The sequence below is a fragment of the Vidua chalybeata genome, chromosome 6 (genome assembly GCF_026979565.1).
Source record: "Vidua chalybeata isolate OUT-0048 chromosome 6, bVidCha1 merged haplotype, whole genome shotgun sequence".
Taxonomy (NCBI): Eukaryota; Metazoa; Chordata; class Aves; order Passeriformes; family Viduidae; genus Vidua; species Vidua chalybeata.
Genome location: NC_071535.1, coordinates 15,655,757 through 15,669,758, shown reverse-complemented (window position 1 = coordinate 15,669,758; position 14,002 = coordinate 15,655,757). Strand labels below are relative to the sequence as shown.

The following is a 14,002-nucleotide window of genomic DNA, read 5'->3' as shown; positions in this document are numbered from 1 at the left end:
AAAACAAAATCATTCTAAACTAATTGAGGATTTTCTCCCTAAGAGATTCCAAAAGACAAGGGGGAATGCTGTGAATTATTAATCTTATTTCTACAGAGGAATGGTACCAGTGGGGCCAGGCAGGTTATATACAAATAGTATGTCCATAAACCCACAACTATAAAAATACAAATTGCTGAGCTTCTTACCTGCCCACCAAGACAGTGATAACATAATCTCAGTGGTATTTCCAATAACATCACATTAGAATATAGTTCAGAAATGCAATTTCCCCCCATTACAGTCATCTAACATATGAAAGAGTTACTTCAGAGCTATTCTAGATTTAAATTCAAAAGCCAATAAATGTTTAAAGAACATGACAGCAGCAGAAGAAGAAAGGGAACGAAAGAGTAACTTAAACCAACAGTTGCAATGGTTAAAATGAGAAGGTAATAGAACTATTCAGGTTGAAAAGGCATGACTCCTAACATGGAATACAACTCAAATGATACCAATTAAGGGCAATAGTTTATGTCAGGTAACAAGCCAGCACCAGACATGCATTTATGTTCCTCCTAGCAATTAGCTTGGGCAATAGGCTTCCTGTACTTCTCAAAGACCTTAGCTCTATTTACACTTTAATTTATTTTGATCCTTTCCAAAACAAATTTTTCTTCTTCTCTCTCAGTTTCAGGCCTCAGGATTCGTACACCAAGCTTCTGAGTTTGTACAGTCATTTCAATTTACCAGCACACAACAAGAAGACAATGTTTTTCAGAAGATTTCTGAGTGCTCAGTGTGGTAAATATGCTCTCCATTAAATCCACATCATATTTTTAATCAGATACAAACCTCCGTGTATATGGAAAAAGAAGAGCACAGGATTCCAGAGGGCAATCCTGTGACACAGGAATGCTTCAGTGTTTGTGCTCCCATGGAGAGACAATGCAAGGGGCACAAAACCACTACATCAAACTCCACATCCAGCCTCCAGAAGGAGGCTGCTTTCTTCTCTAGTCACAATAATAGCCTCCAGGGAGCACAGATATTGGCCTACCTTGCATGTATGCCTCTATTCGCCGAATTAGCTCATAAGACTTGGATCGATCCAGAAGTGTACGAATAGCCGGCAGAGGGTCTAGGATAATGGTTTCTGGATGAGCGTCAATGTACTCCTGCAAAACAATAGATAGGAAAAAAAAAAGGCATTAGGTTGGCTGAAGAGTGTAGAAAAATAATGAGAAGAGAAAATAATGGGGAAGAGAATATATAATGTTAAAAGTCCAGCTTCTCTTCAAGGGGAGCCAAATGGACTTTGGCAATGCAGAAAGTCCCCAGACAGTCAAAACACTGACACTTGAAACAAACACAAACATGACAGCTAACTGGTTTAGATGGCAAATTCCTCCTCTAGACTCTATCAGTAGCAAAACCTGTGCTGCAACCATATTAGCTCACAAGGCAGCCAGTGGCAAAGTGCCATAGTAAGAACTGAGAGCAGGACTGAGAAAAGCCATTAGGAGAAGAAAGATGGCATACAGCTATCTTGGGGTCAGCCTTGCATTCTATTACTGCATGTGAACACCGCAACTATCTGAACTAGGCTCAGAAATACATCTGCGTTCTTTTATGTTGTTTTTATTGCTGTCTTCTAGCTGGGCTGAAGACAGTGTTAAGGACTGAACGATAAGGGCTGAAATTTTTTTGGCAGAGCTGAAGAGATTGCTGCTTTACTGTATCTTCATTGCTTGCTACTTCTCTATGTTCATACTCTCCTTCTCTGACTACAAGAACAAAGTGAAGTTAATGACCTCACAGATCTTCATCTTGGGAACTCAATTCCCTGTTCACTGAGGTCATGACTGCACTACCGCATCTTGGCCAGGAACACAGACACAGCTGCCAGGTACCGGCCTTGCAAACCCAACAAAACTTCTTTCTGTTTTTTAGAAGCTGAATTCCTTCATCATTGCCCCAACCTGGCTCTGTAAAGTCAGTGGGAAACATACATCCCTCTTACTCTACTCAAAATTTGACAAATATATCCATAGTTAGCATCTCTCTTTGTTTCACCCAACTTCCCAAAGCCATCCTAATGTTTCCACTTACTTCCTTAAATCCATTTATGCAAAAGCTCCTACAATTAATAGACTTCCATGACATTCTACTTCATTTAAATTGATTTTTTTCAAAGAAGAAAACATACTACAAAAGATACTTCAGAGTATGATGAGATGGCTTCAGGAGATGCACTTTGCTGGAGAGAAAAGAATGGCATAATCTATTCTCAGAAAGTGATTTTGCTCCAGATACTACCTGGGGATGCAGACTTCTCCATCCCAGCACTGGGAAACTGTTGCTTCCTGGTGACTACATAGTCTGAACTGATGGCTGCTGAAAGGAGATTATTCATTTGAGGTTAAGAGGATCTAGCATTGGGGTCTAATGAACCGACTGCATCACCCACAAGACACAAGCAGCTCTCCTTCACAGCGCACGCGGCACCCCTCAGCGGCAATATTTGGTTCTGACATATTTAGTAATCCCTGCAGAACACAAAGAATGAATTCCCCAAAGGTATGTTCAACCTTGCTGCCTCTTGGGAAAAGTAAGGGACAGCCTTTTGCACAGCTGGTCATCAAGACTGTCAGACCCAGCTGTTGTCTCACCCTTGCAGTACAGCCTGGATAAAAAGCCTCATCAGCTCAGTGGAGCAGAAGCTGGGTTCATTTCCAGCCACTAAACCCCAGAACATACAGTTTTCATGAGTCTTCTGCCCCTAGTACTTCCAGAGTCTAAAGCAGAACAATCAGCTTTCAAATACAGATGAGATTTTATTCTTTTTAAAGCTAGAGTATCTTATTACCTAATCCCTCTTAAATATCCACACGTCTATGCATATGTACCCTTTCATGTAGCACCTAAAACACACCCTGTGGAGCTAGCATGATCCAGTGATTAGGGCATTAGCTTGAACTTGCTGATAGTGAAATTGTACTTGAATATCTCAACATCTTCAGAGTGTAGCAAGACAGCTTTTAGTCCACCTGTGCCTCCATTTAAAAGACAGGGAGTTCCCACACTCTGTGTCTTTCCCAGCACACTGAGAGGATGAGCTCCTTACAGACAGCCCATACCCTGATGGGGCAGGAGGCAAGCACAGCACCCAGACTGAACATGTCACAGCTCTGAAAGGTGGCCTCAGCAGAGCTCCAACAGCAAGCACTCCTGATGTGTGTACGAGTTCTTCCTTTTACACTGTGTGGCCACCCACCCATCTGCCTCGACCAGTCTCTGGTTCCACCTCGACTTCAAGCTCCTGGATTTCCATCCTGGCCCAGCCCCTACTCTGCATATACTGATCCTTCCCCTCACACATACATTTCTCCTGCCTATGGACTCCATTGCCTTTACTGCCCTCCAAGGATGGAATGATTCTTCCATCTCTTAGCTCCTTGTGTACCTTCCTGAATCTTCTTGATGCTCACACTTCAGCCTTGAGAACTATCCTTGCTTCCCTGGGACTCATGTGTTCTACTGGTTAATTTGGCTCATGTTACTCTAACTATTTCCAGAGGGAGCCTGGCTTTTTTGTGCTTTCTGTAAGGGAACCTCACAGTGCTTTATTTCTAAAGGTAATAGGCCTAAACCGTATTTTAAAATCATCCAAGCACAAAGCGTGCCACACCATAATGAAGTCTAACAGGAATAAGACACAATCTCGAGGCCATTCTACACCAGTCAACATGTCAAGAGAAACGAGCATCTAAGCTGACTTTCCAGTGACTTAGTTCTCATCCTGTTGCCTTAAGGAGCCTCCCAAAAGCTCTGTAAGGCAAACTTGAAATAACTGATGAAGATGAGAGAGGTGGGAACTATTTTCCAAAAGCCATTTAGAGTCTGGAGAACTTTAACAAGCTACTCTAATGTCAAGAAGAACTGCCCTGAACACAAGAAAACAGCCCCTTCAAATACACAACAAAGGCTTTTGAGCTTTGAGCAGAACAGCTTTCTTTAAAAAACAAGGAAATTTCTCAGCATTAAATCTATGTCAGGTACTATTCTCCAACTCTTCTTCATTTCCAGGCCTAGGAACTCGGACAGCTAGAAAGCACAGGAATGGCAAAACTCAGAGCAGTGAAGATCTGTGTCATCTAAGGAAAGACCTCAAACTTCAAGTGCCTCCTAGAACTCATCTAGGGACAGACCAGACATCTCTCCTTTTAATTGAATCCAGAAACAGCCTCTTTTCAAAGAGACTCTCAACGCATAACAAGGTCAGTGTATTTGTATGTATCCTTTCTGTTTGAACACAGCTAGAGACTAACTGCTGAAGCTGTGTAGGGGCTTCCAGCTTCCCCTTGGGCCTTTAGGCTGCCAGCACCTTCCCACACCTCTCACCAGTACATCACCAACACACGCAAAAGAAAGTTTCAATACCCATGCAGGGGAAACTACTTTAAATAAGTAATTAAAAGATCTGAACCTGACACCAATTGCCTACAACAGGAAATTACAACAAGAAAAGTCAATTTTGTTCGTTTCACAGGAACAATTATGGTAGCTGATGTGAAACCTTTCATAAACTTTGATTCTTTATTAGAAACTGCTGCACACTCAGGCATCATGTACTACAAACATACTCAGTTTTCAAAGCCATATACTTTGTCTAGAAGGCAGGAACTGGAGTAGTTTGGTTTTCTTTCTTACCAAGAAGGCAGAACTGTAGCACCACTAAGTGACCTGTGAAGATCACTTAAGAGACTGGAGAACTCTTGATGTAGCCCAAGTAACAGCACTCTTCCCACAACACAGAGTGGCTCCACTACCAGAAATACAGATCTACATAAATATGTAGGGTTTCTGCCTAATTATTTTCAAAGCAGATGAGCTACTACAGACATGAACTTGAAAATGAAGCAGTTGAAGAAGGAAAAGAGAAACACTGAAGCCAAGAGAGTACAGCAGTACTCTCTTCGGTACAGTACCACCTTTCAACTTTAAACTTTCACGTCTTTTCTCGTCCTTCCTGCAAAACAACTCTGCTCTCTACTTTGGTGGATTTACTGAAGACTGATATCCAACAGCAGATTCCAACCACCCAGGCAACAATGTGGAAGATATTTAGGCTTTCCAACAATAGATTGAAAGGGCTCTGTCCTTGGGCTGCAGTTCAGCTTGACCCAGACAACATCTATATTTTCCTCTTTCTAATCTCTGACATAATAAAAGCAAACAAGAACAAACAAGGAATTTTAGCAGATCCTCCCCTTTGTTTGTATTCCAGGCCTGGTGTTAAGTCATGTTTTGTACTAGCCCCATTACTGGCAGAAAGCCAGCAATGAAACTTGAAATCAGAAAGAGACCAAAAATTTCATGTTCCCTATTAAATACCACTGGATATAACCCAGCAATTTAAACAAATACTTTCCTTGAGAAGCCTGTATATAGATGAAAATAGAGCTGCTTGTTATTTTACCCAAAAAGGTAGTTAATGATTTATTTTTTATATTTTAACAGAGAGCTGATACAGTATCTACTGCAAATAATAGGTCATTAGATGATAAGAGAATCACTCATTCATTGACTTGCTTTTATTACTAAGTAATAAAACTTATACAGTGTTTTGTTTAATATTAAACAAAGTGCTATAAAAATATTCCAAAAGAAAACAAGTAAGCAAAAGAAACAATGCTATTTGGATTTGTGTTTTCCCACATACAGAAACATGACAATGACTGCTTGTAAAAACATGTCAACATTTTCCAAGGGAGAAAGAGATGTAAACACAAGCTTGTCTAAAGTGTTTGCATCAGATTTAGATTTAAAAGCTCCTTTTTGTTGTCTTAGGCTATGATGGTGTCTTTTCATGGACACCTCCTTCCAAAAGGAAAGGTGAAGGCGTATTGGGTCTTCAATAAACATTCACCTCAAAACTGCTTGTCTCTAAATCTGAAAGAGATTTCTGCAGTGGTTAGGAGGAATGAGGGGTGTGGCAAGGGGAAGGGGGAACTCATCTTCTCTGTTACATTTCTATTCTCTGTGTATCTCAAAGAAACTTTCTGAGTATTCAGCTGCCCTGTGTTGCCTTCAGAAGTCCTTTGCTCCTTCATCTTGCAAATCCTATCCACAGGAAGCTATCCTAACCCCTAGCACTTGAATGACAATTTTTAGTTAATTTTGCTGCTTATGAGGCTCTTCCAATAATTTAAGACATCGTTATTTTTCAAATGTATAAAACACAGGTACTGGCCTGTGAATTCAGGCGTAAATAGACCATTTCAATTTTATATCAACCTGTCCCTCCAATTAGAAAAGAATTACTAAGACATAATAGTTTCTTTTGGATTTTTGCTTGCCTCTTCGCAGCTGAGAAGTCCCCTACCTCCTTCCCTTCCAAAATACCTCCCTCATTTTCCTTTCTCTTAGTCCCAAACCCTTCTACAAAAGCTTCTCAATCAGGATTAGAAGAGTCCATCCTGGACAACTCCAGAGTGGGAGAGTCAAGAGTTGAAGGGCAGGAGGGGAGGAAACATTTTAAATTTTCGTCAACCTGATAGCAAAAGACTAGGCATAAAAACTGTGTCTGATCTGTCATTTTAAGTAGGCTAATGCAAAGAGAACCTGCTCAGAAAAAGCTTTGAAAGACAAATTAATAACCCTATTGATTTTCCATCACTCGAGCCATCCTTTTGAATGCAATATGAAGCTGCAATGAATGAAGCTACTCAAGCCCCTGTACAGTTATGACAGGGAGCTGCTCAGAGAGCATTTTGCTCTAATGAAAGCATAACAAAGATTCCTCAAAGTCTTACATAGCCAAAACACACTCAGTTTTCAAAGCCATATACTTTGCCTAGAAGGCAGGAACTGGGGTAGTTGGTTTTCTTCCTTACCAAGAAGGCAGAACTGTAGCACCAGCAAGTGAAAGGCATCCTGGGGACTCTGCCTCTTCACCTGATTTCCCTCCATGTACCTCTGGTCAAGAAGGAACCACCGAGGACTATAATCAATTTCACAGTTAACTAAATATCCGCGTTCAACCAGCCCAGCCCTGTGTTACAGTGGGCAGGGAGGGAGACTGACCATCATCTCTACAAATAATCATCATCCCCCAAATAATCATCATCCCCCAAAATAAGGATTTAAGTGTCCTAAAAAGCAAGTAATAGTATTTCTCCACTTTTCATCTCATGCACCACACTAGGTACTGCATGCAGTCTTTGTTTTGGCTTTGGATGAGATCACCAGGCACTCATCCCTGATTTTCAGTGCAGTGGAGAACAGTTGCACCCACCAATATTCTCCTGAGAAACTGCAGTCCATACCATATCCAACTAGCACAAAGACTTCAGAAAGCTCAGCTCTAATGGTCTTCTGGAGCAAAAAATGCCACTGTCAACAGGCAACTCCTCCATATCATTTTCATTCTCCTGTAATTTTTTTTCCAAGGCAATTGAAAACAGTCAGAAAATGGCATGCCAACAGGCTTCCTGTTCTATTAACACTCTCTGCCAGACCCTACAAGGGCTCATCACAGACTCCAGAGAGCAGGGACACGGAGTCATGTAAACATGAAGCCAGTTTCCTCTTTAGCTTTTTGCAGATTAGATGGTCAAGGCCTCAATGACATAGATCTGAAAAAAAATCATTCTTAAAAATGTCATAAATGTAGTCTGGCAGATAATTCCTCCCCCTGTGGTCAAGGATCCCTTGCTCTCTGCTTCCTGGAAGACTGCTTTGTGGAGCCAACAGTAAGACTGCTGCCAGGTATCATCTTGCTGTCACATTTATATTCAATAGCAGGAAAAAAAGCATAATGAATTTTGCACTGTTTGGTCTGGTTAAGATCATCAGAACTTTTTCAGTCAACTTAATCAACAATAAGGGAACCACACTAATTCCACTTGTGTGTAGGTGCCAGAAATACCACAGTGCTTATATAACACCTCACTTATACTAACAGCTTTCTTGCATGGGGACATTTTTCATTTTCTAGGTTGCCCATTGGTTTTTAAGAAACCAAAACAACAAGCCTATACCACACACTTTATACTAAAGTTTTCTTACTATTTACTTTTCTTATGGAATATGCTTCTCTTAATTTCTAATGATTTTCAATATCATTAGAATGGAGACAGGCAGCAATTTGCAGATAGTTTCTGCCCTGGAGGTGAAGCTACATGAGAGTATATGCTAAAAACACATTTTGGCATGTAATTCAACATAGAAAGGCCTGTGCTCTGCACCACTGGGTACTAGTTATGTTTTACTCCTGTGGGAGCTTCCTGCATGCCAGTGATGTGGAACAACTCAGTCTCCTGCAGAAGCAAAAGGTTAAGGCCTTACTTTATTGGAGAAAGGATATAATTCAGATGTCTCCTCACAGGGAGCCTACCCTCTATCTCATCCTCTGTCTTCCAAAAAAAAAAAAGTTTGTAAGGCACTGGGAGAGAATCTTTTAAGACACTTCTTGGGGAAACCAGTTCTCTGTACCACTACATCCTGCATATTTCTGACCTTCAAAGTAAACTTGAAGGGAAAAAAGTAATATAACAGGATTTTCAGCACTAGAGGACAGAGTCATTCACAGTAATCTTGATGTTGCAGAAATTAGCATTCCAGGAACTGGGAAGACTAGACAGAACTGGGCCAAACTAATTCAGTGGCTTCTGTCCTGGAGGGAATCACGTAAAGTGATCTGCAAACACCCATTCCTCTTTGTGAGCAGCACTAATACTCTTGAAATGACATAAGAACATTTGGTGGGAAACCAGTTCTAACTAACCATACTGATACAAAACAAAACCTTCCCAAGGTGCAAGTCCATTTTAAGCTGACAAAACCACTTTTGCTGGCTATCAGCAGCAAGTCAGCAGTGTGCCAGCTCTTTTCATCAAATCCCTACAAACTGCACAGCAATCAGACTGATTTTGCTGCACCAAAATCATCCTCCTGCTTGAAATGCAGAAAGAACTACTTACCTGGAACCTGTGAACCAACTCTAGTGACTGGCTGTCATTCTGGTCTGCTTCAAGGATTACATCTGTCAGTTTATGTATGATCACATCCAAAGGGCCCTGATCTTCAATGGGTTTGGTGAGGTCAAGCTGAAGAAACCAGAGAGAAACATTTTATTAATATATGGGGGATCCAAGCTCTTGTCCCTGCCACCATCCAGGGTGCTGCTGCCACACAGATGACATTTACTTTATACAGTGCCTTTGTTTTGTGTATTATCCAAATCCCTGAGAATTTGCACATCACTGAATGTTAGAAAGCTTTACTCAGATGCTTATTTCTCAGTAGTGTAGCTCTAATTCCATGAAAAACAGCAAAGTCACCAGCAAGTACCCTCCATCTGCCTGTGCTTCTCCACCCTAAACCAACATATGGCTCTTCAGCTCAGTTTCCTGGTATGTTCACACAGCTTCCTGGTACATTCACATACATGCAAAAGGAATGAGCTAACAAGGATTAATGCCACTAATAAAAGGAAGGTCTGCTGTGCCCTTCGCCCACTGGATTGCACAAAACAGCACTCAGGACAGGAATAAAGGTAACACAAAAGCCAGTGACTCAGGATCTGTGGAAATTCATCTGCTACTGAGACAGCTATTTAGCTGGTAAGGAGGGGTGCAGCTTCCAAGAGCAGACTTTGGCAGTTAGCTGGGTAGGAGACAAAGATTTGGGGTGGGATGTGCAGAAAGCCTGCTCCAGACAGCACAGGAAGGCATGAAAACAGTGGCAATGTGTTAGAGGGCTTAGTCTCAGTACCAAAACAGGGTTCAAGAGCAGAGGAACCACCTGTACTGGAAAAGGATTGAGGAATTCTCTCTCGATGAAATATCAATGCAAAGAAGCTTACTGGACCTGTATGAGATGCATGCAAGGATCCTAAGAGAGCTGGCCAGTATTATTTGAGGACTTGGATTTATCAGGATAGAAATCAAAACTATGGAGATTCTAACTAAATCAGGCAAAAAAAAAAAAAATCTACCACAAGGGCAGTCTGGTTACAGCAGTCCCACAGAGGTGGTAGGATCTCCATTCATCAAGATTTTCAATACCTGACTGGGCAAAGCCCTAAGCAACTTAATCTAAATTTAATGCCAAGTGTGCTTTGATGAAGATGATGTACTGCAGACCCCTAAGATGCTCATGGAACTTGATGATCCCATGAAGCTACTTACCAGATTTAATCTTAGTCCAGTGTAAGTGCCAGAGCTGACTCGTGTTCTAGCCAACACACCAGGCTGCTCACAGCACAAAAGCTGTGAGATTCAATTCACCCAGTTGTGAGACCTACTGCACCAATGACAACTTAACCTTGCAAATGCCAAACCAGGAACATCTTTGAGAGGAAAGATGGATGTGTGCTCACTAAAGTTAGTATCTGAATTTACCTGCATGATCCTTTCAATTGCTACTTTCTTTTTTATTCAACTCTGGTGAAGAAGGGTGTGAGAGGCATAGGAGGGAAAGGAGTACTGATGTTCATGCTGTTTTCTGTCTCATTAGCTTGAGTTTTGTTCTACTAAAATTTCCCACCCTACAGAAATGGCCCTGCTTTGAATTAAGGAGTGAGTGCCTTAAAGAAGGTAAAGATATAAGACAGGATTAAACCAATAAAACTAAACCAGAACAAATCTATCAGCCTTATATTAATTTGCTAGTTGCTAATCCATCCAATCCACAGAGCTGAATTACTTTTCTTGTGTAGGCACTCTTATCTGGGCCAGGCTTCCCTGAGCAGAATAACTGAAGGTACCTATGGCACAAAAGCAAATTGAAAGCCTGCCAATTCCTCCCTCAGAGACCACCCTTGCTGGCCCATTGCTATATGCTCCTACTAACAGTTATGGGTTGGGGCCCTTTGAATCCTTACGCACATTCCAATACAACTGGAAAACACTGTGTGTGTCTCTCTTCTGAGGAGACAGAGGCACTGCTCACAGGTGGGCAGCCACTCCCTACAAGCCAAGAGGACAGACTTGGTGTGGCTGGCTGGCTAAGCTGTGGCCAGGCGAGGCAGTCCACAGAAGGTCTGGCTGTCCTGACATATTTTCACTCTCACAAGTAGTGCAGCACAGAGGCTGGGGGACAGCCTAAGTATCTGCAAAACGAAGGCAAAATGAAGTGAACTGCACCTTGGCTAAAGAACACAGAAAGAGATAATTAACTTCTTCAACCAAGTTCCAGAAAAATCAGTTAATATCCTTAAAAGAAATCTCATGACTATAATGCTACTTCTGATTTTTTTTCCATCTGCCTATCACATCTGGAAGGAAACAGCAAAACAAAGGGTCCATTTAACTAGGTCAGAAAGTTCACGGTTGCCAAGGTACAAAATTCTGAATTAATCCATTTTCAGGACTTGCAGTTTGAAAAGCAGTAAGAAGCAAGTAAGCACTTGAGATTGGTTACTCCTCTACATTCTTCCTGAACTTTCAGCTCAATCTGCACAGCAAGATTCAGAAAACAAGAAGACAGTTCTCCCTTTCAGCCTTGACCCAGGAATAGAAGTAAGCCTTCAAGGCAAATCCAGGCATTTCCAGCACAGTGTTTTCCACAAGCATAAGACATCTGGGCAAGATAACTTCTTCACAACAATTGTGCCAGCTAAATACAACAGGTTTATTTTGAGAACAAAACCAAATGCATGTACTTTGCACACTGGAAAGCATTGAAAAGGCTCCCCCCTAACACTGTTTTGCTTCCCCCTCACCAGTAAAGCAATGTGAGAAATGACAGCATGATAAAAGCAGCTTCTCTGGAAGGAAGTTTAGTGACCACTTCTGTTGCCTCAAAAAGGACAGCAGGTACATTTCAGCCACAAAAACCTTCCAAATTTGATCCAGTATTTTGTGGATTGGAGGATCAAACCATTTGCAAGAATAAGTTCTCTGTGTTTAGAACCATGCTGTAGAAAGCAAATATTCCTGGTCTGTGTGGAATTTGGAAGAGATCCACCTTCCTTTTATGCACTAAGAAAAAAAAAGTTAGAGGAAGAAAAAGATTTGAGAAGGTAAAAAGAAGCCTTTTCAAAGCGGAGTATCAGACCCAAAAAGAAGTCAGTGAAAGTAAAGTGCAAAATTTCTGATGGTCCTCTGCTGAGACAAACACTGATTCACTGTTTGTCATCAGCTGGAATTTGAGCCCTCCTACTTCCCTTCCCTTTCAGCATCTCCCTCTCCAAATGATCTCTGCATTTGACATGGTCTCCCAAAGGTTTGTTATTGCAAAGAACCTACACCATAGCAACAGAAGTGAGAGAAAAGATTTATCAGCACCAGCTTGAAAAACCAGAGATATATCTATGGTGCCTTTTCTTCTCTGAGGTAGGCTTTAGCCTGCAGCCTACTCTGTTTGCCCTTCTTTATGTTAAAAAGCCAATCTCAACTAAGTATTGGTTTCATGGCATGGCCACTTATTACCAAAACCCATCAAAACTCAGGTGCATGACATGGAAAAGAGCATCAACGCTGTACACAATAAATATACAAGGCATATATTTGACGTGGAGGGGTGCACTGTCTCTGGGTAAAAACTGCCTGAATGGCCAGGCCCAGAGGGTGGTGGTGAATGGAGTTAAATCCAGTGGGCAACTGGTCACACCTGGTGTTCACCAGGGCTCAGTACTGGTGCCAGTGCTGTTCAGTGTCATTATCAATGATCTGGACAAGGGCATTGAATGAATCCTCAGTGAGTTTGCAATTCAAACCAAGCTGGAGGGCAGGAAGGCTCTGCAGGGGGATCTGGACAGCCTGGATCCATGGGCCAAGACCAACTGTATGAGGTCAACAAAGGTCAGGTGTCAGGTGCTGCACTTGGGTCACTCACAACAACCCCACACAACATGACAGGCTGGGGACAGAGCGGCTGAAAAGCTGCCTGGTGGAAAAGGACCTGGGGGTGCCATCTGACAGCAGCTGAACATGAGCCGTGCCCAGGTGGCCAAGAAGGCCAATGGCATCCTGGCCTGTGTCAGCAAGAGTGTGGCCAGCAGGACCAGGGCAGGGATTGTCCCCCTGTACTCAGCACTGGTGAGGCCACACCTTGAATCCTATGTTCAGTTCTGGGCTCCTCATGACAAGAAAGTAATTGAGGTGTTGGAACATTTCCAGAGAAGGGCAGCAGAGCTGGGGAAGGGTCCAGAACATGGTTCTGATGAGGAGTGGCTGAGGGGGTGTTTAGCCTGGAGAAAAGGAGGCTAAGGAGGGACCACATTGCTCTCTACAACCACCTGAAAGGAGGCTGTAGCCAGGTGGGAGTTGGTCTCTTCTCCCAAGTAACAAGTGATAAGACATGGGGAAATGTCCTAAAATTGCACCAGGGAGTATTTAGATTGGATATTTAGAAAAATTTCTTCACTGAAAGAAGTCAATCATTAGAACAGGTTGTCCCAGGAAGTGGTGGAATCCCCGTCCCTGGAGGTGTTTAAAAGACATGTAAATGTGGCACTTGAGGATCTGGTTAATTGGTGGACTTGGTAGTGCTGGGCTATCAACTGGACTTGATTTTAAGGGTGTTTTCCAACCTAAATGATTATATGGTTCTGTATGCCTTTCCTGGTCTTTCAAATCCATATATGGAAGAAACCAACCAGTAGATAAATGCTCTTATCACAGCTGGCAGCAGCCAGCCTGCCCACCTTTTAATAGAAGGATGGGCTGAAAGTTACAAAACACTCCAAGCTTAGAAATTACAGTCTCTCCCACAGCCTTCCCAGAGAATCCACTGGAGAGCAAGTTACAGGCACGCAGAGCTCTGTCTCTGCCCTCCTCTCCTTCCCTCTTCCTCTGTCCTCCAGAAACACACAGCCAGCACATTACCCAAATCATTATAGACAAGGGCAAAAAATGTTTATTTCCATTAAGCATAATTTGTTTAAAGTTTTGGGGTTGTTTTTCTCCAGAACCCTGGCAATCCATCTGTACTGCAGGGACAGGGCGAGTGCCTGGCAGAGTGCCACGGCTCTCCACTGGTCCCAACTGCAATCCCACACAAATGCATTTCT

At 42.3% G+C, this 14,002-nt stretch overlaps 1 protein-coding gene across 4 annotated transcripts in view; it reads right to left on the bottom strand.

The window, feature by feature from the left end:
* Positions 1–14,002, bottom strand: part of ITPK1 (inositol-tetrakisphosphate 1-kinase) — a 140,829-nt gene that overhangs the window by 63,814 nt on the left and 63,013 nt on the right. For all 4 annotated transcript variants that reach the window (XM_053944750.1, XM_053944751.1, XM_053944748.1 and 1 more), the window contains 2 exons: positions 8,967–9,092; positions 1,040–1,157 (listed from right to left, as the gene is read on the bottom strand). In XM_053944750.1, the coding sequence (XP_053800725.1) occupies positions 1,040–1,157; positions 8,967–9,092 (244 nt within the window). The remainder of the gene's footprint in view (positions 1–1,039; positions 1,158–8,966; positions 9,093–14,002) is intronic.